Source organism: Microcaecilia unicolor, chromosome 10 (assembly GCF_901765095.1).
Source record: "Microcaecilia unicolor chromosome 10, aMicUni1.1, whole genome shotgun sequence".
NCBI classification, from domain to species: Eukaryota; Metazoa; Chordata; class Amphibia; order Gymnophiona; family Siphonopidae; genus Microcaecilia; species Microcaecilia unicolor.
The window spans coordinates 166,606,872-166,633,535 of NC_044040.1; the positions used below are offsets into that span (position 1 = coordinate 166,606,872).

The window sequence follows — 26,664 nt, forward strand, 5'->3', positions numbered from 1 at the left end:
TGCAAGTGTATTACAACAAGCTGATTAGTATAAAAATAAACATTCTCAGCGATGCACAGAAAGGAGCACCTACCTTTCCGGGAGGTCTGGAGCCATAATAATATGACAGCGACTTCTCGGCCGAGCAATCTGCTTCATATTTTAATAGTATTTGCACGGTTTTCTTGGGCATGCATATAGCATCGACACTTAGCAAGTGACTGTTCTATGCATGCACTAAGTGCTTTCCGTACCGAGCTGCTTGCTGAAATTGAATGCATCTCATTTGCATGCTATTTCCTTTGAGCATTGCTCACTATTTTGAAATCGTTAACTTCAACTGCGGATCTAAACGCATAGCCGCCGAGAGGGGGGGCAGGGGGGACAAAATTCCCCGGCCCGGGCCTCCAAGGGGGGCCCGGTACCGCAGTCCCACCCGCCCTCCGTCGTTGACCGTCTGCCCCCTGCATTGAAATCACAGTCTCATCTCCGTGAAAGCAGCACTGCAGGCAGCAGAACGCCTCCCTTCGGGCCTCCTTCCCTCCCTGTGTCTCGCCCTCATCTGACATAACTTCTGCGAGGGCGGGACACAAGGAGGGAAGGAGGGCCGAAGGGGGGTGTTCTGCTGCCTGCAGTGCTGCTTTCACGGAGGTGAGACTGCAATTTCAATGCAGGGGGCCCGGCACGGTGCCGGATGGAGGGGGGAGCGGCGGCGGCGACCTCAGAGGGGATGGAGGGGGAAGCAGTGGCTGTGGCTACCTCGGGGGGAGCGGTGGTGACCTCGGGGGGAGTGGCGGCAGTGACCTCGGGGGGGGGGCGGGGCGGCGAGGGCAGCAGGTGTGGGGCCCAGTCTCCCGGTGGCCCTGTCTAAACGCACTTGGTTTTTAACGGTGAATTTTGAGCATCGGTCCCCCAAGTGCCTATTCCATAATGGTATCTTGGGACCAAGATTCCATTATAGAATACTAGCTAAATCGGCATTGATGCACCTTTACATTTAGGTGTACCAGTTTACAATAGCCATAGACCTAAGTGCGCTCTACAGTGTGAGACACATCCATGCTCATTCCATCCACGTGTACACCCCTCTTATGTTTATGTGCTCTCCCCCAGATTTACAGAATATGGCCAAAATAACCTAAGTTTGGCGTCGATATTTACATCTAGTTTTACTAAGCATAAGTCCAGCATCTAAAAGTTTGGCACAGAATGGCGCTAAGCGACCCTTTATACAATGACACTTAACGCCAATGTTTTTGGGCACAAGGCACATATTGGATCTAGTCCTATAGCACTTAAGTGACCCCTTATAGAACAGCATTTAGTGCACTTACACTTGTTAAGTGTCAATCAAGGTGCCGGTTACACACCCAGTTAACGGAATTTCCCCTCATATAGTGGGGAACAGGGTAAATAAAAAAGAATACTCAAAAGAACATTAGTGTGGCCCCAATTTGCTAAACAGACACATGAGAGATCATGTCTAATTGAGAAACATATAAGAAGTTATATCAGGATTATTACAGAAGAGATAATATCAAAATCATAAATACTTTTAGAGGCAAAGTTTTGGGGATTTTTTTAAGTCATTTACTTGTGCAAATGACTACTTGTATGGATAAACCTCTGGATTCTTTATAATGTGTCTAGAGATCTGCCCCGAAATCCAAGCGTATTCTGTAACAACATGCAAACAACTTAATTGGCTTAAGAAGCCAATCAGCACTGATAACAGCACTTAACAAGTAATTCCAAGCACTAATTGGCAATAATTAGAATTTATGTGTACAACTCGCTAACTGTATTCTGTAACACAGTGTGCCCGTCTTCTAATGTGTGCAGTCAAAAAGGGGCATGGTTATGGATGGTAAAATGGGCATTTTGTCAGTGTTCTGAAATTTACACGCGGAGTTATAGAATTTGGCCTAGTGCACCTAAATCTATGTGCCAGGATTTACACCATGTTTTCATTGGTGTCAATGAATGTGCATAGTTTTAAGGACTGGGATATCAACTAATTCTACATACCGTACCTAAATCTAAGTGCCATTAAAGAAAACTCTTAGGCAAAAATGTTTTTTGTGCGGAGTTTTTAGGTGCCATGTATAGAATCCCCTTCAAAAGAGCTATTTGTAAATTGCTTACCCTGTATCCAGGTAAAAGTGCACATATTGATCCACAGTGCCTGTATTTTAGACCACATTTCGTAGAAGCACTTCAAGATAAGGGTTAGGCACAATGCACATAGAAAATACTTTTAAAAACTTAACAAAATGTTCCATTGAAGAGTATATCTTTGAACATTTTCCTGAGAAATTTTCAAAAACCAAAATATGCCTATACCTTTTTTCAGAACTGGTGCACATTTCACTTATAAAGTACCTGTGGACATTGCTTCAAAATTCAAAAGAGCTATTTGTAAATTGCTTACCCTGTATCCAGGTAAAAGTGCACATATTGATCCACAGTGCCTGTATTTTAGACCACATTTCGTAGAAGCACTTCAAGATAAGGGTTAGGCACAATGCACATAGAAAATACTTTTAAAAACTTAACAAAATGTTCCATTGAAGAGTATATCTTTGAACATTTTCCTGAGAAATTTTCAAAAACCAAAATATGCCTATACCTTTTTTCAGAACTGGTGCACATTTCACTTATAAAGTACCTGTGGACATTGCTTCAAAATGCACAGATTTTGAAATTTGCCCTCTCAAAACCTTCAACAATAATGCCCAAATATCTAAAGTGAGAACAAGAATGTAGCTATGTGTATATGCAACTCTCCTTCTGAGGTACAGGGTACTTAGAACTTAAGTTGTATCAAGTACCCAACAGATCCCAAAACATACAACAATTTCTCATAGCCCATTTCTTTTTTTTTTTATACTTTATTTATATCTTTTAACATTTACATATCCATGTAAATGTAATGGAAATTTACAAGAAATATAATAATTTTAACAATAATAACGGAAATTTCTTCCTCCATAATTTGTCCACAAATCAAATCTATGATCCAAGCACTAGGAAAAAAAAGTAAAGGAAAATTAATATAAATGAAATTCAGAGAGTGAACAAAATCCCGCAAGCCTACATAATAGCATTTTCCTCACTGAGAGACAGTTAAAGGCTTTTCCACACATTCTTGTGCCTCAATAAATTGTAACAACTTTAAGGGTTCAAAGAATATATAATTGTTTTCATTGAGAGATACCAAACATCTACATGGAAATTTCAAATGAAAGCTAGCACCAAGCTTGAGAGTTCTTGTCTTACAAGACAAGAATTCTCTTCTTTTCTTCTGGGTATCTCTCGCCAAGTCCGGAAAAATCTGAACTCTTGAATCCATAAATTCTGTATTAATATGGCGAAAATAAGTCCGAAATATATTATTTCTGTCCATCTCTAGTGCGAAGGTAACTAATAAAGTTGTCCTTTCAGTCACTATCTCCAAGGAGCTTTCTAGAAAATGGGTCAAATCCAGGTCCGGTGCAGCTTGAGGTTGTCCATCTTTATACCTTATTCCAGTTATGTACTGGGCCCTAGCAACGGGTGGAAAACTTGCTGCTGGTAACCCCAATACATCAGTAAAATACTTCCTCAGCATATCCAAAGGGGAAATCAAGGGAGATTTGGGGAAATTTATAAACCTCAAGTTGTTCCTGCGACTCTGATTTTCCAAATATAATATTTTACGAGCTTGAATTTCTCTCTCCTTGATTAAAGTGGCTACTACATTCTGAGATTTAGAAACCTCCGTTCCCAATGTCGTTACCTTATCAGTGTTCCCTTGGACTTTTTCAGCCAGATCTTTATGTTTTTCTTTCAAGTCAGTTATTTCCCCTTTAAAAGAAGAAGAAATAAGTTGTAAAGAAGTGTGTATACCTTGAACTGAGTCCCAGAGCGCTTCGAGCGTTACCACAGCTGGTCTTACGAGTCCTCGGTTTTCTTCAGGAGCAGAAACACCATCCAAAGACGAGGGAACAACTTTCTCCGTTGTTGGTTTGGTTGGCGTCGAGGATACAACGGGCCCTCCCAAAACAGTTGGCAGGGGCGGTATACAACTAATCGCACCAGCCTCCTGTACCTCCGCCATACTAAAGCCTGCTCCTGGTCGCGGGGGGGCTGCTTTCGGAGGAGGACTAAGCGAAGCCTCCTCGATGCTATGGTCCGCTTCAACAGCAGCGGACCCTGTAGAAACGGGTTGTCTCTCTCCGAGGATCGTCACTCCGAACGATTTCAAGACGGTCTGTCGAGCAGCAGGGCCCATAGCTTGGCTCGGGGAGGTAGGAGCTTTTGCTTTCCCCTTTCGCTTCCCCATGTTGTTTAATAGGAGAACTGACGCACGGCCAGGGGATCAGGAGCAGCGATCCTCGCATCCTTTCAAGTCGCCATCTTGGATCACCCTAAGTCCTCTCATAGCCCATTTCAAGGGCCAAACAATAGCTTTCCCAAGTCTACCTGGCTAATAGTTTCTAGACTTTTCTCTCCAGGAACCTCTTTTGACTCCCATTGTATTAGCAGCCTTGACCACACCATCCAGCAACAGATTCCACATCTCAGTTTGCACTGCATGAAAAAATACTTTCTGTGACAAAAATGAGAATGCCTTTGTATTGCTCCATGGTGTGCAATTCTGGTCACCGTATCTCAAAAAAAAAAAAGATATAGCAGAATTAGAAAAGATACAGAGAAGGGTGACAAAAATAATAAAGGGGATGGGATGACTTCCCTACGAGGAAAGGCGAAAGTGGCTAGAGTTCTTCAGCTTGGAAAAGAGATGGAAGAGGGGAGAAGTACTACAGGTCTACAAAATACTGAATGGAGTGAATGGGTAGATGTGAATCACTTGTTTACTCTTTTCAAAAATACTGACCGGATGATATTCATCATTATTTATCCAGTCAAAAATGGCTCCTGGCCAGTTAAATAGAATCTGTGAATATTCAAGCAGGAGATGGCCAGTTATCTCGCACTGAAAATTCACATCAGCACATAACAGCTAACAGGTTTTATCACATGAGACAACTGGCTAGCATGAATATTCAGCGCTTCACCAGCCAAGTTAAGCAGCCAAATTGGGCCACCAAAATAGCAGGCCTATCTTTGGCTGCTATAAATTTAACTGGCCAGCGCTAAATATTAACTTAGCTGGTTAAGTGTGTATATATTAGCACTATCTTGGGACCCTTCAGTCTGTTTGAAAAATAAGTGCTCTTCCCTGCTCCTTGTGACCTTGGGCATGTCACTTAACCCTCCATTGCTTCAGGTACAAACTTAGATTATGAGCCCTCCGGGGACAGAGAAACACCCACTGTACCTCAATATAACTCACCTTGAGCTACTATTGAAAAAGGATGTTAAGTTGGGCTTTATTCTGAGTATACTTTACCAGTCCAGAAGTAAGCTCTTCACTCTCTCCCTTAAAGAATACTTGCCACACTAAGGAGTTAACTTTTAAGCAAACTTTACTGAACTGTTCAACAGACAGTAAATCCAAACTCCATAAATCCTTATATATAGTCAGCATTTGGTTTAAGAGGTTTTCTGTCCATCCAAGACTATTGGTTACAGTCATTTGCATCAATTGAACAATTGCTTAGAGCCATCCTGAAATATGCACAAATATACAACTCCTCCAGTCCATCACCCATCCCTTTGGATTATATAATCCAAGACTGTACTGGTATCATTGGTGGTCACCAGCAAACTCCTCCAGGATCAGACCTCCCTGTCAAAAGCATAGCCAGGTTGAGGGCGTGGGGGAGTGGAGAGTGGACTGCCAACGGCACCGATGTGTATTTTAAACTTGATAGATTGCGTGAAAATTAGGTGCAGTGGAAGTCTATTTGGGGGGGAGCAGCCGCTCCCCTGGTGACCCACCTAGCTACGCCTCTGCTCCCTGTCTGTCCTCTCCTCCAGAGTTGCACTTCACTGAGCTGCACCCTCTGGCCTTGAACAGGCTCTTCCCTGCTCCTGCTTTCAAGCTGGGCTCCCTATGCCCACCCAGAGCACTCCTTTCAACCAGTTACTGCCTTTGGTCGACAATAAGGCTGACTCAGCCTTGGATTATCTGGCCTTTCCAGGAAACCCCCCTCTCCTCCTAGGGTCCTGATGGTGGTGAAGGTAAGCAAAAGCCATGTGCTCAAACAGGAACTTTTATTATCTTCAAACTCCACCTCTAAGCAATAACTAGAAACATTTCCCTCTGCAACCTATCCCATAAACACAATTCCTTAAAGAATCTCAGTCCACCCACATCTAAAAGCCCTCCCCTAAGAAGCTCTGAAGAGCTCTATCATGATGACCTTTGTAATCTCCATTATAATGGTGAATTACGCTGAGAAACATGCTGCTTCTTCTGGAGCAATAAAGAAGAGGCCCTGTCATACTCCAGTTTCATTAAACTAGTGCTATATAGTGCCATAAATAGTTTGGGCGAGCCAAACTTATTCAGTTAGCTGAACTGTATCATACTACTGCTTTTTGTCTTAATATCAGTTCAATCCTGGAAAGATATGGTTATTTGAAAGGAGAGATGGTTTGCTAGGATGAATGAATAATTTTAAGTCAGAACACGAACTGGTCAGATTTCAACCCTTTTGAACAAAACAAATCCATATTTTCTGTGGTGGATTATGGGGGATATGTGAAAATCTACTGCAGATCAATCAATTCACTAAATTTTCTGAAGGATATCTGTTATAGCTTTACAAAAACTCCACAGATTCTCTATTTCCTCATATCATCAGCAGATTTATCAGTTCATTGAGCAGTTCGTTTACAGAAATGTCAAATTGATTTGACATAACTAGATGATTACATACACTGTACTGAAGGGGATGCTCTTCAGTAAAGAGCATTCCCTACTCGTGTGCCTTGGCTAATCACTGAATACCCTCACCCAAAGATAAAAATAGAGGAAGTTTAAAAGAAACAAATATGTGTCTTGATCATAGCTGGACAGATAGGCCAGTGCCAGGCAGACTTCTATGGTCTGTGCCCTGATTGTGGCTGGACAGATTTGGATGGGCTGGAGTAGGGCTTTGATGACAGCTTCAGAAGCGGAAGAACAAAGACAATGCCAGGCACACTTCTACAGTCTATGATCTGAAAATGGCAGGGTCAAATCACGGTCAAATATACATTTGTAATAATCACAACATACCTTATGCTATGAGTTTCTCTTGTTGGGCAGACTGAACAGACTCTGCAGGTCTTTATCTGCCATCATCTACTACGTTACTATGTAAATACAAAAATGACTAGGAGATTTACACTGAGGTTTCTTTTTAAAATCTTAGAGTAGTTTTCCGTGAATGCCGAACACTAATGGGTCCTTTTACTAAGCCGCAGCAAAGGCATGCTAAGGCCAGCTTTTATGTGGGTGTTTCCCACGTGCTAAGGCCACTTTTACCGCAGCCGGAAAATTGCCAATTTTCTGGGTTTTTTTTTTCTAGAAATGGCCACGCACTAATGTTGTCATTAGCACACAGTCATTAAACAGAATTACCACAAGAGCACTTACCGACACAGATTTTGTCGGCATTAACCCCTGGATTCTATATAGCATGACTTAAATTGTGCACACCAATCCATTCGTATTCTGGATTTGCACACACAACTTAATTAGTTAACAATCAGCACCGAGAAGTGCCACTTAACAAGTGACACTAATTGGCATTAACATTTACAACTGTCTAAGCGTATTCTGTAATGTGATGTGCGTAAATTCTAAGTCGCATAGTTGAAAAGGAGGCATGGCCATGGGCATTTCTAAAATTATAAACGATTTTATAGAATACATCCGGACTGTGCCTAATTTAGGCGTCTGCATTTATACTACCCACAACTAAATTAAGTTGCGTGGATGGGCGCTCGGCATATTCTATAAACCATGGGGAAATATGCCTAAATTTAGCCGTACTTTATAGAATACACCTAGGCGTATTTTTTCAGCACCGGTTTTTAGGCGCGATATATAGAATCTAGCCCTAAGGGCTCATGTGGTAATTCTATGCTAATCAATTTGCGTGTAATAATACAGACACACTAACTGATCAATGTGGTAACACCTACTCTCTGCCCTAGACACACCTCTCAAACAAAAATACAAACCAAAACTTTTTAGCGCGCAGATAGTGTTTGTAGATTTAAAACTTGCCACAGGATGCCCGAGTGTGACCCACAATAAGCCCTTTTAAGCTGCAGTTAAGTGCACACTAACGCTTACCACAGCTTACTAAAAGAACCCTTAAATTCTCTTCAGAGATCCATTTCCTCCACTTCATTAATTTCAGTAATATTTCAAAACATACAAGTACTAATTTACAACATTGCCATGATTGTCAGGGCTTTTTAGCTACAAAATATGTATTCAATCTCTATTTACATTCAACATTCTATCACAAAATAAAAAGATCCCAACTGTAAAATCCTATATTAACCTTAAAAGAAAATCATTTAAATTCCTGTACAAGGATACCAGATATCCTGGCCTATCCACCCTGTTTATATCACATGTTTCAAAACTTGACACTGACCGCTTTGTCTGCTATATTAAGTTACAACTTCTGCTTTGCAATGCAATAGCAGGAAATAGCATTCAAAAATAATTCTGTCTTGTACCAGTTCATTCACTATACACTGGAATCAAAGCAAGAAACACAGTGTACTCTTTTATCGGGTCCAAAATTTATTTAAATATTCACAGCAGAGAACACAATCAATCTTCTAGGCATAACTTGTGACTACTGTGCTGTGGAATGTGATGCATTTTTTTTTAGTATTCAATTATGCTTAATTGTTAACTGACTTTCCTCGAGTCTTACTACAGTCCAGCCTAATGGGTTATGCCCTCTTAACAAGGACCTTCATTATAACTAACATAACATTGCAATTTGTATTCTGCTAACAACTTAGTGATTCTAAACAGATTACAGACTAAAGAAGACAAAATAATCTCTGGGAATTATATAAAAACATGTAGAACTACAATAAAAAATTCTATAACTAAAAAGCTGAATTTTGATTCCAAGTTTTAAACTTATTCCATATTCAAAACAGATCTACGAAAAAGAAAAAAAGCTGTAATATTTCTTCTAAAATCTAAATAATAGGAAATTTATAGGATATTGACTATAACCGTCTCCATTCTAGCAGTCTGTATCTTATCGTCATGCCTTGGTGGTCTTATGGCCTCTTTGGGGCAGGAAAGAGATCCCTCTTTTCTGCCCGGCGCTGCTGCAGACCTCTCGTCCCTGGTGTCACTTCAAAATGAATGCTGAGAGTTCAAGCAGTGACTTTGCAAGACTTCTGCGGAAGTCTCGCGAGTCCTCCGCTTGAACTCTTGGCAGCCATTTTGAAGCGGTGACGGGAGCGAGAGATGATGATCTGCAGCAGCACTGGGCAGGAAAGTGGGGGCTCTTTCCTGCCCTGAAGAGGCCATGAGACCACCAGGCATGACAATAAGGTACAGGAGGGGAGGACACCCTACGTCCCACCTGCCCACAAGCCAGCCTGCTTGCCCACCCGCAAATCCAGACAAATGGGCAGGCTGGCAAAACCCGCCCAGACGCTTTGCAGTGTCCTCTTGTCCGGGTAAAATCGGGCATATGGTAACTCTATCCAGACTCCAAAACTCCCACTCAGAAAAGCACAGCAATCAGGGCATCACTCTAAACCATCAACACCAGCTAAGTTATTTTAAATTTTTAAATTTAGCAGGGAAGGGAAGAAGAAATGCACACCAGCCCATTTTACTTGCTTTCTGGCTAAGCTAATGCTATAATGTGAAAAAAGTGCAGGGCCACCCAGGTATCATCTACTGCAGGAGTTCTTAACCTTTTTTGGTTTCCAAACCCAAACTGATCAATGAAACCCTCATAATCTCTTCCTAAACCACATGTCCACTAGTGACTACCGACAGCCACATATGTCACTGTTAGCCGCTAACATGCCACTAAAATTACAATAGTCACAGTTATACTACCAATAACTGTCTTCACTCTATCTGGAAATTTCAATAAAATTGCCTCGGATTTCAAGACCCTGGTCCGTACCCTGCTTGAGGATACCGGCACCACTGGTTAAAACCCCCTGGTCTAGTGAACTAAATCCAAACCCTACTCAGGAGTATGCTTAGGCCTTGAAGTTTATTTATTTATTTATTACATTTGTATCCCACATTTTCCCACCTATTTGCAGGCTCAATGTGGGCACTTATAGCTCCTGTGGCACCTTATGACCTCTAACAGATGGATCAAGGTGACAATAACAGCCCATCAGGCTATTGATGCTTTTGAGGCCATTTCCCCTTTTTTTGGTCTTCCATGTAAGACAAAGAGCTGTGTCTTCCTGAATGATTTTGTTACCCTCGTGTATCACCATAATGTCCTCTTAAAATCAATTCTCTGCTGCTGTTCTCAAAGACATGGCCCAACTCAAGTGAAACTGAGAAATACTTTTAGGGGGAAACAATGGTTATCATGGACAAGGAAAGCTTATCCTTGGACATCTGGACATAAAGATCCATGCAGGGCAGTTCTTACAGTGCAAATTAAGCCTAGCTGAATAGATCGTCACTGAAAAGGTCTTTCCTCAGAAGACAGACCTTGGAGATTTCAAGTTTAGGAGGCTGGAGGAACAAACCACTGCTGCAGCCTAGCTCCTAAAAGAGATTCTCTGGTATTATTTTGTTTTTTTAAAACTCTCCTTTTCAACTTTCAAGTCTGATATACTATAAACATAGTATTATTCTGAGCAGTTTATAGTTCTAAAAGCCCATTACTAACCTCACAAAGGAAGACGACAGAGGCGGAAGAAATAAAAAGGTACACAGCTGCTCTTCTAATTCAACAAGTCCATGGTTCATCATATCCCAGTGAACTCATTGACCATCAACTGTTAAAAGTCGTAAATGGAAATCAGACATAATGTTTAAGCCTGATTTAAACTTATAGAGGGAGGTTTTAAAAGCCTTAGTCTGGAGCAGCTCATTATATAAGGTGGGAGCAAGCACACAAAGCGGTGTAACCGGTGGCTTCCAATCAAATTCTGGTATGGGAAGAGCTACAAGAATGTTTTTTTTCTGAGATGGCCAAAAGGACATATGAAGAAATGTAAAGAACTATTAGGCTTACCAAGAAAACAGGTATACTAGTGTAAAAGATCTAGGGCCCTGTTTATTAAGCCGAGCAATAGGCGTGCTAGCATTTAGTGTGTGCTAAAAACTAGCACATGGCGGCTTCCTAAAGGAAAAGTCCACAGACCGCTATTAAATGGACTTGGGGAAAATCCACTATTTCTGGGATAAGCAGTATAAAATGTTTTGTACATTTTGGGGATCTTGCCGGGTATTTGTGACCTGGATTGGCCACTGTTGGAAACAGGATGCTGGGCTCGATGGACCTTTGGTCTTTCCCAGTATGGCAATACTTATGTGGAGACACCCATAGGAATATATGGGTGTCTCTAGCGTTTAGCATGCGCTAAAAACGCTAGCGTATCTAAGTGAACAGGGCTCCTAGTGTAGCTCCTTATGCGATGCCTAGCCTTCTGCTGTTTCCAAGAATGGCCATCTTTGCTCTCTGTGGGTGGCCAAGGCCATTACAATCCATTCTCTGCCTCTTCTTTGTTTAAAAAAGAGCTTCAAAGGATTGCTCTCTAACCTCATGTGAAGCAGCCAGTAGTTCCTGAGGAGGAGATATGGAAGCAACTTATTCAGATTATCATTCCTTGGGCCCCAGCCCAACAACAGAAGACCACAAAAAGCCTCTGCTACTGGAGCCTATAATAGTTTTTGCTACACCAGTCCAGATGATGTCATCTCTTGAAGACAAAGCAATAATGATAGGCTTCCCTGCTGTACCAACAAAAATAGGGAAGGTAAGCGGTTTTAGACTGTCTCCTTCTGCTAGTAGGAGGAATTACCATTAGTCTGGGTCGGTCTGATAGGGACAAAAATAAAGAATGAGCATGAGTTTCATCTCTTACAGACAGCCTCTGGTACTTAAAAAAAAAAAAAAGGTTTTGATTTTTTATTTTTTCTCATCAACAATTATGATCATTCCACCACCAGCCCTCCCACAATAATTCTGTAAAAATATATATCTGGACATCATACTTTTGAATATTAAACTTACTTTGTATGCGTGTTTGTAATATACAAGAGTCATTTACTCAGGTAAACGGGCTATCTGAAAATTTCCCACCCTCCCTGCAAGTAAAAGAACGGGCTAATAGTCCTTTGGGTGTGAAATAATAACCATCAGGACCTAATGTTTTGCTTATTTGTGGTCTCTGTAACCTCTCAGAAGCTGCTGCCCTAGGCCACCACCTAGACTTGCCTAATGATTAAGCCAGCCTTAGTCTCAAACAACCTGTCCTCCTAGTCATGTACTGCCACACACAAGACCCTTGGCCCCTTCTCATGTTCACCACACCCTGCATCCTCACCTTAATCACCCTAGGCATTCCCACCTCTCAGCAGTCAGCAGTGTAAACTTGGGCCGTTTCTACAGGGACTGGAAAATCAGCCTTTTTAAATGTGAAGAGCTTTTATGGAAAACAGGTGTGACATGGTGGGCCCTATGTATGAGATACTTAGTGCTAGGGTCCATGGAAAATACTGACATCCACAGTCTAGTTCATAGAAACAGAGCCAGACATCAAACAAGCAGCTCTTGAAAGAGAAATGCCTGCTAAAACAGGTGGACAGCATGGAGCAAGGGACCCCAGTTTAACTCCCATGCAGGGAAGGCAGATGCTCTTGGGAGGATAACGTTAGACAACTGTTTTGGCATTTTCAAGTCCGAAGTAATATGTTGAATCCAACCGTCAAATGTGATTACTGTGTGAATTGCATTCAGTAGTCTGACAGTGTAAACAAGTCCCATTCCCTTTCCCTAAAGGAGGCTTAGGAAGCTGTCAAGTGATATCATTCTAGGTGCTCAAAGATACAGGAAGATAACTCAGCTTAACTGCAGTACAGGGTCCTCATGAAATACTGATGTCTTAAGGAGAAATTAAAGCCAGGTCCAGGACAGAGTACTCTAGCATTAAATGAATCTTTAGCCCCATAGCTTTTATGCATTTAGGCTCCCTTCCACATCCCCAGTTTTGATAATTAAACTCAAACAAAATGATCCTGAAAAGATGAATAATTGGACCTCATACTTTCTAAATATTAAACTTTGTTTAGTATACATAATGAGTAGATTTGCCAATTGGCTCCAGGTTCACCCAAAAGGGTTCATCCAGCCTTGGGTTCACCCTGCTGCATGCAGGGACTTGTAGTTCTGATTTCCAACGTGGATTTCCTAAGAAAAGCAAGACAACAAGCCCCTGCCTGCAGAGGGTTAATAGTGGGCTGGATCAACCCTGTCAAGTGAATCTGGAGCCAACTAGCAACTCTAATATTGAGGGAAATTTACACCCGCCCCCGCCGGCAACAGTGCACCCTTGTGCAGCTATCAGAATTTACTGTTTTGCATTTCGTTACAGTTGCTTTTTGCTGTCCTAGACAGCCATCGTGGCTTAGCTTCACTAAAGCTAGTACAGCTTTAAGATGATCACTGCTATGGTTATGTGGAAAAAGGAAACACTGTAGATCTGACCGAAATGATTTAATATAAAATTACAGCACACATAGCTGAGAACTGTTCAAAGTCAAAGCAACCGGCTCTGTTTGTTTCCCCTGTAACTAAAGTCAAACCTGCTAGGAACAGCATTCTACTGTGTACCTCTCTTCAATCTAGGGGCAGAATCTACATCGGCATGCACAGAGAGGGAAGTACAATTCGGTTTATGTTTATTTCCCATGGGGTCCTGAACATTTCCGGTAAAGGTTCTTTACTTAGTGATTTAACTGGTCACGGGGGAGTGGGGGAAGACTTATTACAGGTAAATTCACAGCTTATAGTCTTTTCCCCATACTGCCAGACTTGTTTGACTGGCTGCCAGAGGAGTTACTGTGGGTTCCGATTCAGCAGGCAAACCCTGAGCAAAATTGCAAGCAGCTGATCTGATTCAATTAAAATAATATTGCTACTGCTTATTTGTTCTCGATATCATTCAGAACTATAAATTCATACCAGCGCTTAGAAACGTGAAAGAGCATTAGAAACTGGTTCACCTACTGCACCCAGGTGGCTCCACCTGCTTCCGATACCTTTCTCAGTCCCTCTCTGCTACTTCCTTTCTCATCTCCCATCATAAATCTTGTTCCCCTAGTACAGACAGAAAACAAACAAACTATTTTTCAAACTAGGCAGTTTACGCACCATGTCAGAAGCATCCAGAGCCCGTTTGGCCACAGGTAGCAGGGCTGAGATCAGAACGTTTCAACCTGTGACAGGTGAGTTTCTCAGGACCTCATTCTGCTTCTTCCCACAATGCTCTGAACTGAAAGTTACCCAGCCCCCTCCCTTCTCTTTACTAATTCTTCGGGGGAAGAGCACGCCTACATCACTGGCAGAGCCCAGGGAGATGAGTTGCTGTTACTACCTGCTATAATACAGAGCACCCAGGGCAGGGGAGGGAAGGGAATTTCGACTGCACGACTCTCTCTCCCTCTCTGATCACTTACTAGCAAGAAAAAAAGAAATTGAACTGCATTATATAATCTTATTAGGATTATAGATGATTACTGCATTAGCTAAATAAACTGGGGGCATGACACTAGGAAAAACTGTAGACCGTAGATTTAAGCCTATTTGCATTTCTCAGTGATACTAGTTCTGTATAGGCCTGGTGGATTCCCAGGTTGTCACTGTAAACTTTACGCAAAAAAATCTTCTCGCACACCCCTTAATCTTCATCCTCCCAAGTGTAAGGGTTTGAAATACAAATCAATGCATGCATCTACCTTTTCCTATACGAGCGCTGCCACGTAACCTGAAAACGGTCTATGAATTGACCAACTTCCGCAAACTATTGAAAACTTATCTCTTCGACAAGATATATCACAAAGATCAACATGTGTAACTGTATAATCTTTAAAACTTCTAGAACTGTCTTATAATGTTTTTTTTTTTTTGCTTAACACTATCATGTATTTTGCCACCATGTAACACAAAACCCTCTGTAAATTAATTGTATATTTACTTCTATTTCCAGTATCCATGATGAATTGTAAGCCACATTGAGCCTGCAAAGAGGTGGGATAATGTGGGATACAAATGCAATAAATAAATACCCTGGTTTGAGAATGATTCAAGCAAAAAAAATGTATAATCTACAGGAAACAATTGTGACCCACTAAGCAAAAAGGTACCAAAAGTGGGGTTGCCAATAATAGAGGTAAGGGTACTCATTTTCAAAGCACATAGACTTCTAAAGTTAACACTTTGTAAGTCTGTGTGCTTTGAAAATGAGCCTCGTCAGACTATAAAAGTTTCAAGGGGTAAATTTGGGCAGCTTTCATTCATTAAAGTTTTGTGTTCTATAGGGTCAGTAGAATGGGGCTATGCAGGTTTTTTTCACAACTTTGATGCTTTTCATGTTCTACAGCCTAAACACTGCAAGTGTCTAAGGTACCTCAAGTGAGGTATGTGATTTCTGCAGTTAAATTACTTTTTTATTGATAAAAGTTTCTCATTATTTAAAGACGTAATTAGTCCATACCTGAGCCTGAAATTTGGCAGGATTAGGTGTTCTCAACCCAGTCCTTGGGACACACCTATCCATAGAATGTAGGTAGTGCAAGCAAATTTATCTCATGCATATTCATTGTGGATACCCCGAAACCCTGACTGGTTAGGGTGTGTCCCGAGGACTGGGTTGAGAACCACTGCTCTATCTTGTGGTATAAATAAGTCACACACCCCACGTTTGGTACCTTTTCATAAGTACATAAGTATTGCCACACTGGGACTGACCAAAGGTCCATCAAACACAGCATCCTGTTTCCAACAGTGGCCAATCCAGGTCACAAATACCTGGCAAGATCCCAAAAAAGTTCAATACATTTTATGCTGCTTATCCCAGAAATAGCAGTGGATTTTCCCCAAGTCAATTTAATAATGGCCTATGGACTTTTCCTTTAGGATGCCATCCAGACCTTTTTTTAAACCCCATTAAGCTGACCGCCTTTACCAAATTCTTTGGCAACAAATTCCAGAGTTTAATTACATGTTGAGTGAAAAAAAATTTTCTCCAATTCGTTTTAAATTTACTACTTTGTAGCTTCATCGCATGCCCCCTAGTCCTAGTATTTTTGGAAAGAGTAATCAAACGATTCACGTCTACCCGTTCCACTCCACTCATTATTTTATAGACCTTTATCATATCTCACCCCCGGCCGTCTTTTCTCCAAGCTGAAGAGCCCTAGCCGCTTTAGCCTTTCCTCATGGGGAAGTTGTCCCATCCCCTTTATCATTTTCATCGCCTTTCTCTGTACCTTTTCTAATTCCACTATATCTTTTTTTAGATGTGGCGACTAGAATTGAACACAATATTAGAGGTGCGGTCGCACCATGGACCGATACAAAGGCATTATAACATCCTCACTTTTGTTTTCCATTCCTTTCCTAATAATACCTATTTGCTTTCTTAGCCGCCGCAGCACACTGTGCAGAGGGTTTCAACGTATCATCAACAACGAGGCCGAGATCCCTTTTTTGGTCAGTGACTCCTAATGTGGAACGTAGCTATAGTTCGGGTTCCTCTTTCCCACATGCATCACTTTGCAGTTGCTCACATTAAATGTCACCTGCCATTTAGACGCCCAGTCTCCCAGTCTCGTAAGGTCACAAATATACATATATGTTCTACTGCTCCACTGTTGAAAGTGGTGGACATTCCATCACTCAACTCTGTAAAGCATAAACATGAGGTTAGAAGTTCTTTTTCTCTCAACTATTTTTGGTATAATGGAACTAATCCACTGTAGGAAAGAGAACTCAAAACACCCCATGGACAACAACACAATGAGTTAAAAGTGGGAGGACGACCAAGGATTCCAAAGGCTCAGAAGATGTATAATAATAAACTTTTCTATTTTATAACATAGTAACATAGTAAATGATGGCAGATAAAGACCTGAACAGTCCATCCAGTCTACCCTACAGTCACATTCATTATCAAGTCATGATTAAACCAACAATGAATGTTGTATAAAACTCTCTTCGGTATTTCTGGGACATAGACTATTGAAGTCCACTGGGCTTGTCCTTAGTTTCCAACCACTGAAATTGCCATCGAAGCCCACTCCAGCCTATCCAAATCCATTTTGTCAATTGTGGGACACAGACCATAAAAGTCTGCCTAGCACTGTCCTCACGTTCGAAATTACTGGAGTTTGTCGAAGCCCTCTCAAGCCCATCCTAATCCGGATTGCCAAAAACAGGACTCAGACTGTACAAGCCTGCCCAGCACCGGCCTTAGTTCTTCACAGCCAGAGTTGGCATCTAAGGCGCCACTCGACATGCAAACACGTGCAACCATTTAAGTTTTGTTTGTATGCTATTCATTTTCTAATTAGAAATCCTCTGTGTTCACCCCACACTTTTTTGAATTCCATCACTGTTTTTACCTGCACCATCTCCCTCAGCAGGGCATTCCAGGCATCAACCACCCTCTCCGTGAAAATGAATTTCCTGACATTACTTCTAACGCTACAACTCTGCAATCTCAATCCTTGTCTGCTAGTTTTACCATTTTCCCTTCTCTAGAAAATATTTGTTTCTATATTAATACCTTTCAAGTATTTAAAGGTCTGTATCATATCTGCCCTGTCCCTTCTCTCTTCTAGGGTATACATATTCAGGTCTTCCAGCCTCTTGTCATACGTCTTTTGGTGGAAGCCTCATACCATTTTTGTTGTCTTCCTTTGGACCACTTCAAGTCTTTTTTTACATCCTTAGCAAGATACAGCCTCCAAAACTGAACACAATACTCCAGGTAGGGCCTCACCACCGACTTATATCAACACCTCCTTTCTTCTGCTGGTTATACCCCTCTCTCTGGGCAGCCTAGCATTTTATTTATTTATTTATTGCATTTGTATCCCACATTCCCCCACCTATTTGCAGGCTCAATGTGGCTTACATAGATTTGTTGACATTGGGGCTCATTTTCAAAGCACTTAGACTTACAAAGTTCCACAGGCTACTATGGAACTTTGTAAGTCTAAGTGCTTTGAAAATACTGTCATATCAGGATATCAGATACAGTTAGTAGTATGTAGCGATCAAGAAGGGAAGAAGGGAGGGAGTGAACTGGATAGCTGTATAAGGTAAGCTTTCATAGTTGAGAGGGTTGGTGAGGTGAGTTAATGAGGGGGGGTGCTCATTGTAGGCCTTGTTGAAGAGGAATGTTTTCAGCAATTTTCGAAAGATAGTTGTTTCGTTGATTGCTTTCAAGTCTGTGGGTAATGCATTCCATAACTGCGTGCTCATGTACGAGAAGGTAGTGGCATGCATCAGTTTGTACTTCAGTCCTTTGCAGCTGGGGTAGTGCAGGTTAAGAAATTTGCGAGATGATCTTGTGGCGTTTCTGGGCGGTAGGTCCACGAGGTTTAGCATGTAGATTGAGGCATCTGCATGAATGATTTTGTGTACAATTGTGCAGATCTTGAACGCAATGAGGCATATTTTCAAAGCACTTTGGGAGGCTAAGTTCCATAGGTTTCTATGGAACTTTGGGAGGCTAAGTGCTTTGAAAATGAGCCTCAATGCGTTTCTTCAGGGGAAACCAGTGAAGTTTCTCTCTTAGTGGTTTTGCACTTTCATATTTAGGTTTTCCAAATATGAGTCTGACGGCTGTATTCTAGGCAGTTTGGAGTTTTTTGATTGTCTGTTCTTTGCACCCAGCGTACAGTGCATTGCAGTAATCCAGATGACTTATTACCATTGACTGTACCAGGGTAAGGAAGATGTATCTCAGGAAGAAAGGTTTTACTCTTTTAAGTTTCCACATGGTGAAGAACATCTTTTTGGTCGTGTTTTGCACGTGGGTGTCGAGAGTGAGGTTTCGATCAATGGTGACTCCAAGAATTTTCAGGTTTTGTGAGACCGGAAGGGAACAGTATGGCGTGGTTATGGTGTTGACGTTTTTTGTGTTATGTTGTGAGGTGAGTAACATAGTAGATGACGGCAGAAAAAGACCTGCACGGTCCATCCAGTCTGCCCAACAAGACAATTCATGTGTGCTACTTTTTGTGTATACCCTACTTTGATTTGTACCTATGCTCTTCAGGGCACAGACCGTATAAGTCTGCACTATCCCCGCCTCCCAACCACCAGCCCTGCCTCCCAACCACCGGCTCTGGCACAGACCGTATAAGTCTGCCCAGCACTATCCCCGCCTCCCACCACCGGCTCTGGCACAGACCGTATAAGTCTGCCCAGCACTATCCCTGTCTCCCACCACCGGCTCTGGCACAGACCGTATAAGTCTGCCCAGCACTATCCCCGCCTCCCACCACCGGCTCTGGCACAGACCGTATAAGTCTGCCCAGCACTATCCCTGCCTCCCAACCTCCAGTCCCGCCTCCCACCACTGGCTGTGGCACAGACCGTATATGTCTGCCCCGCACTATCCCCGCCTCCCAACCTCCAGCCCCGCCTCCCACTACCGGCTCTGCTATCCACAAAAGTACAAGGCATTGTGTTTTTTCTGTGTTAAGTTTTAGTTGGAATGCATCTGCCCAGGTGTGCATTATTTGGAGGCTTTGGGTGATCTCATTGGTGATTTCACTTAGATCATGTTTGAATGGAATGTAAATTGTGATGTCATCTGCATAAATGTAGGGGTTGAGATTTTGATTGGCTAGTAGCTTGGCTAGAGGTATCATCATTGGGTTGATATAATGTTGGTGAGAGAGGGGATCCCTAGGGGACTCCACATTCAGGTATCCATGATTCTGGCCATGGCCACCACCTTGTGTTGTTTTGTCACTTTGAGATCTTCAGACACCATCACCCCAGGTCCCTCTTCCTATTTGTACATATCAGCCTCTCATCTCCTAGAACGTACAAGTCCCTTAGAGCTCTACTCCATAAGTGCATCACTCTGTACTTTTTTGTATTGAATTTTAATTGCCAAACATTAGACCATTCTTCTAATTTTTTAGAGACTCTTTTTCATGTTTTCCACTTCCTCTGGGGTGTCCACTCTGTTACAAATCTTGGTATCATCCGCAAAAAGACAAACCTTATTTTCTAACTTTTCAGCAATGTCACTCACAAATATATTGAACAGAATCAGCCCCGACATCTATCTTTGAGGCACTCCACTACTCACCTGTCACCACGTTTGTGAAGAGGGACCACTTCCGTCCTTCTCCAATCCCTTGGAACCTCTCCCGTCTCCAAGGATTTATTAAACAAATCATTAAGAGGATCCACTAGAACATCTCTGAGCTCCCTCACAATTCAATTTTAGCCCTCCTCCTTTCACTGATATACCTAAAAAATTCTTGTCTGCCCTCCTTACATATCTAAGCCATTTGTTCTTCTGCTTGCGCCTTCGCCAGACATAAATCTCTCTTGGCTTCTTTCCGTTTCATCCGGTATTCCTCTTTGTGTTCCTCTTCTTGAATTTTTCTGTATTTCATGACCACAAACTATTTTGCCTTTATTTTCTTAGACACTTGTTTGGAGAACCATATTGGTTTCCTTTTTCTCTTGCTTTTATTTGCTGTTCTCACATAAAGGTCAGTAGCCTTGTTTATAGCTCCTTGTAGCCTGGACCACTGTCTTTCCACTTCTTGTATGTCCTCCCAGCCCATCAGCTCTTTATTCAGGTACTCCCCCATTTTATGAAAACCAACATGTTTGAAATCCTGGACTGTGAGTTTTGAGCAGCTGCCCTCCACTTTAACTGTTATATCAAACCAAACCATTTGATGATCACTACTGTCCAAGTGGGCACCCATTCAGAGATTAGACACACTTTCCTCATTTGTGAGCACCAGATCCAGTGTCACTCCTTCCCTCATGAGTTCCGTCACCATTTCTCTGAGCAGAGCACTTTGAAAGACATCCATGATCTCTCTACTTCTTTCCGATTCCACAGGTGGAACTTTCCAATCCGCATCTGGCAGGTTGAAATCTCCCAACAACAGCACCTCCCCTTTCATTCCCAACTTTTGGATATCTTTAACCAGTTGTTTATCTAGTTGCTCTGATTGTGTTGGAGGTGTGTAGACAACACCCATGTGGACAGAGATTCCATCTTCTCTTTTCAAGGTGATCCATACCGCTTCTTTCTTGCCCCGGCCCCCTGCATTTCAGTCACTTTGATATTGTTTCTCACATACAGAGCTACTCCTCCACCTTTTTGACCATCTCTATCCTTCTTGAATAGATTATAGCCCAGTATGTTTATGTCCCATCCATGAGTGTCATTGAATCATGTCTCTGTGATAGCAACATCATCTAAATCTGCCTCTACCATCGGGGCTTACAGATCATGAACTTTGTTGCTTAGACTGCGTGCATTTGTGGTCATTGCTTTCTGGCTACGTTTGGCAGTCTCATCTTCTTTATAGTTTTTTTGTTTAATCCCACCTTCTACAGTATTGCTAAGAAGTGAATTGCTAAGATTGTTTTCATTGCTTTCTTTACTTCTGTCATAGCTTGTCTTTTGCTGGGAGTGACTACCTGAATTGACCCACATCTAAATGCCACCCTCACGTTCTAGTTTAATTGCCTGGCTAAATGCCTGTCCTAAAGCAGTTAATTTTCCCTGTGCCTCTATAGTATCAGGTTTAGAGGGGGATGTTTTTAAATTTGATGGTAGAATATTTGCTAGACCCATGTAATAGATGCTAGAGCTTTATATATACAACAAATTTGCCTCTGGAAAACAACCTGTGTTATCTCTTGCACATAAGGGCTGCAATTATCTTGTTGAAACTATTACTACAACCAGGACATACCTGGTCACATTTATCCTTGAACCAGACAAAGTATGAAGCTTATTTTCAGGAATATTTCCAAAACAATTATGAGTGATGATGTCAAATTGCTTCCAGATGTATCTAAAGCTATGGAAATGAAGAGAAAGGGGTATTTTTTTTAAATTTGGCAATGAGGCACTTTGCATCTCATTATTGTATAACGTGTTAAGGTAATGTAATGTGCATTACAGTAAACACAGGATTTTGCTATTTAATATACATTGAGCATCACATACCCTGCATGTTTCTCTTAATGCACATAACTACCCCTAATTATAACTTTTATGACTATTATAATGTATTTCCTGTGAGTCAAATATAATGAGAAACAAAGTAAAGAGCCAAACCATAAAAATGCTGTAATTTGTCAAGTGAAGCACAATCTATAGAACGCTATAGTGAGTAAAGTGACAGGTCTGCATGACAAGAGTAAGATGCTTCTGCCTCAACGAGTCTCAGGATCAAACTGTAGAAAACTATGAGCAGCTACTAAACCTCACTTGCCTGGGACATGGTAGTGATGTTACACTGTGTTTTGTTCACTGGATTTAGTTGTATCTGATTCATTTTCCATTGCATTGTACATTTAGGGCCTGATAGTTAAAAAGGATGTAACCAGGTAAGAAGACTGTCTCCTACCTACTTAAATCTCACTGAGTGCCCCTAAAGAACATATTAAGCAGCACCTAAAACTGCTCTGACTGCTGAGCTAGTATCCAGTTGCTGGGGTGGTCCAGAACAGAACAAGGACTTAGCTAGCAATGATTTTCAGTTTGCTAACTGCATAAGTGCTCAGATAAAGTTAGACCAGCAAAAAGGTTGTTCTAACTTCATCCAAGCACCAGTCTGAATATTGACAGACACCCAAATAACTGCTAGAGGCTGCTTTTGAACTGAATTTTCAATGTTGGTGCCTGGATTAGGCCTGCCATTGAATACCTACTGACCTAGTATGTTTGTATCCCATTGTGATAGTTTAGAAACCTTTATTCACAAAGCAAAAACAGACAGAGGACATACAAAAACTATCACAAGCCACACTGAGCCCGCAAATAGGTGGGAAAATGTGGGATACAAATGCAATAAATAAAATAAATCAAACATCCTCAAGGCAAAATACAGAAACTAGGGAAACTTCCAAATAAATGACAGGTGAAAAACACATTCTCTGCAGCTAAGTCCAGAGAAGTCAACTCCGTAAGGAGCTCCTACCTAATGGGCCAGATCAACTAGTTTCCCAATGCTACACAGTTCAAATGTCCTTGACTTCTCCAGTATCCTAGCCTCTTGAATCACATAATCCAACATAAATTTCCTCCCAAGACCATAAATATTAGCAGACTCTAAATAGATGCCCTAAAAGCGCTACAGGCTTTGCATCCTCCACAAGGTTTCCTTGCTATACCACACAACCACCCAAAAACTCCAGCATAGAGTAGCAAAGAACAGGAAACCAAACCTCATAGCAACTCTTGTGAGAATAACATCTGAATTCAAGTCTTCCCATCACCAAAACGAGAGTCCCTTAGGAAAACAAAAGTGTCTCACCAACCTACAAGAAGACAGTTTGAGTATAGTCTGTACTACCTTAGTTAGGGTGAAAACGTGGGACCCTGCTTGGGGTGGTAATAGTCCATGAGAGAAGACTATGTGGGAGTTGGCAGGAGCTGACTAACCTACTCCAGAGAGGGAAATGGGGACATTTTGATATTTTCAAGAGAACTGAGAAAAAAAAGAAGCAAGAGAGACTAAACTGAATGTCAATTAATATATCACTTTGCATAAGTGGAGTACCTGGGGAATTTTACCCTGAGTGAGAGGGGGATCTACAAAGAGGACCTGGCAACAGAGGAGGTTAGGCTGGGTAGAGACTAATCTCTAATGTTTAGGAGTTAAGAGGTTTTAGCATATGAGTGGGGCTATATTGATATATACACACGTTACAAATGAAACATGTAGTGTCTCACCATGTGCTCATTTTGAATGCAGTATACAATAATAGATACTACCACTGTTAATTTGTGTTTATATAGTTGGTCCATTATCAGAAGGAAGTTCTTAGATTAGATTTATCAAGAAGGAAGCTGCAAATTTAATACAAAATTAAAATCAATTGTGAATTCAGGAAAATGATTTATTAAAGTTCATCAAAGGTTGGCCTTGGAAGTTACAGATTAGTTCCATTAATAAATATTGGCAAGATCTAGTTAAAGGCTAAGGTACAAGTGTTTTTTTAAATTAATTTTTACAAGTATGATTGACTCACATGGTCTTAGGATAACTCAGTTTAAGCAACAACAACAAAAATGAGTGTAATTGGAATGAAAGATTTTCCATGGTTATGCACCAAGATATCCATTCGGGACTACAGTCCTGTATAGATATAGCTAAGGGCCGATTATAAAATCTGCAAATCAAAATGCTTCAAAACAAGAGGCATCAGGCAGCTTTCTGTATCCACAAGTCAGACATTTCTTCTGCTTGATCCAATTTTTCTGCTTCCCATGTGAATGAAGTCAGTGTGCTTGGAGCCAACTCAAAAGGAAAGATGTTACCCCACCCCATATTGTGCAATATTTCAATAGCACAGATTAGAAAATGCCAAAAATATATCTATTATCATTTTATTTAATCATTATTTTGCATTTTCATAAATTGATCCATGCATATATCCCTGAAATTCCTTGGAAGCAGTACCAGAATAATGTTACAACTGGAATGATAGGATTATGCAGTGTAATTTAACCATATAGCCTGTACTGACTGGAAAGACTGGATAAACCACATGGTGTTTATCTGCTATCATTTTTCTGTGTTTTTATGAATCAGATTCAGCCTGAGCAAATTTGTGACTTTTTTGCTCAGAGAGGTTTAGGAAAGTTTGTGGGGAATTTCATGACGGAGACTTTTGAAATCTTGCAAAGCACGCACAGTTCACTTCCTGCACACTTTAATAGAGCACCTCTTAGTGAAACTGTGCCTACAGATGGCTATTATATTTTATTATTTTATTTATTTATATTTATAACATGCACTTAGGGGGTCTTTTACGAAGTGGCGGTAAGCCCAATGCAGGCTTACTGCTCGCTAATCCAGAGTTACCGCTGGCCCAACATGGCTGCCGATGGTAGTTCTGCCTGGAGTACGCACATTTCCAGTGCACTGGAGATTTTTTTTGTCTAGCGTGGTGCTAACCCGACAGTAATCAGCCATTGAAAATGTGCTGCCTGGTTACTGCTGGGTTACCGTGGGAACCCTTATTGCCTCCTCAATGGGTGGCAGTAAGTGCTCCCCACCGCATGGCCAAGCGGTAACTGGTAAGGGTTATCTTACCGCATGACCATTTTTTGGGGTGCAGGATTTTTACCCACTGTGGTAAAAAGGGCCCTGGCATGTGGAAAAAACCAGCCCCCTCTGCTATCACAGGGCCCTTTTTCCCGCAGCGTAGTAAAAGGACCCCTAACTGATAACCATGCAACATGTGCGGTAAGCCCTGCTGGACAGCATTCTTTGTGTGCGATTGTCCCAGATGAAAACTCTCAGGTATGATCATTGTGTTATTAAAAAAAAAAAAAAAGTGGTTACCTCTAAAGCTGTTGGGAGGCTGAGAGAAAGAAATCATGTCTTTGCAAAATGCACCAGTGATAAAGTAAATTTTTTAATAGCATCCTATTTGTTAGTAGGCCTAAAGAACACATATCCTCATATGCATGCTAATGGGATTTTTAAAGGCTGCTTACCTCTGCAGAGAGACCAGAACAAGTAAATGCATAGTGTGTTCTCACTATTTGCACATTCATGATTTGCGGTTTGCATGCATTAGAATTTAGGCTCTCTGCATTACAGAATACACTTAGCAAGTTGTGCACGTAAATTCTAATTATTGCCAATTAGTGCTCATTATTGCTCAAGTGCTGTTATCACTGCTGATTAGCTTGTTAAGCCAATTAAGTTACACACATTGTGGATTTTGGTGCTGAATACTAGGTGGATAGTGGCTAGCTGGCTAGCTGTGAATATTCAAGCACTGGCCAGCAAAGTTAAGTGGCCAAATCAGAGTGCCTAAATAGCAGTCCTATCTTTGGCTGCTGTAAACTTCACCATCCAGGAATGAATATTCACTTAGGGCCCCTTTTACCAAGCTGCAGTAAAAAGGGGCCTGCACGTGGATTTGCCATGTACTGAGGCCCCCTTTTACTGCAGCGGGTAAACGTTTTTTTTTGGGGGGGGGGGGCTGAAAACAACTAGAGAGAGAGAGAAATGGCCCTGCGCTAATCACAGGGATTGGTGCGCAGCCATTACCGGGGGAACCCTTACTACCACCTGTTTTGGTAATGGCACGTGCTTGGGGTGGAACTACTGTTGGGCTCCTGCAATAGTCCGGCGGTAGTCCTAATTTAGTGTGCAGTGAAGTTTTAGCTGGGCCCCTTAACTGGTTAGGTTTTAGCCGCCCCCCCCCCCAAAAAAAAAACCAGATATTCAATACCAGTCACCAGAAACGGCCCAGCATTGAATAGCCGGTGTCAGTGCCGATCGTGGTACTTAGGCGGCCTCCTGTGATCTGAGTATCAGCTGTCAAAGGGGCATATATATGGAAAAGTCCAATGATGCATGCAACATATGGAATACTGTCAGTTGTGGGTGTTGCATGGCACAATTGGGCATACCCGAGCCATTGGCGTCTCTAAAGTGGGTGTGCCTTAAATAGTAACATAGTAGATGACGGCAGAAAAAGACCTGCACGGTCCATCCAGTCTGCCCAACAAGATAAACTCACA

The 26,664-nt window shown here is 41.7% G+C and overlaps 1 protein-coding gene across 1 annotated transcript in view; it reads right to left on the reverse strand.

Moving 5' to 3' along the window:
• The window catches only part of AP1S3 (adaptor related protein complex 1 subunit sigma 3), a 35,613-nt gene extending 21,245 nt beyond the window's left edge, over positions 1-14,368 (reverse strand). Inside the window, exon 1 of the mRNA XM_030216165.1 lies at positions 14,265-14,368. Coding sequence (XP_030072025.1) covers positions 14,265-14,267 — 3 coding nt within the window. The 5' untranslated portion in view covers positions 14,268-14,368. The remainder of the gene's footprint in view (positions 1-14,264) is intronic.
• Between the last annotated feature and the right edge of the window lie 12,296 nt (positions 14,369-26,664).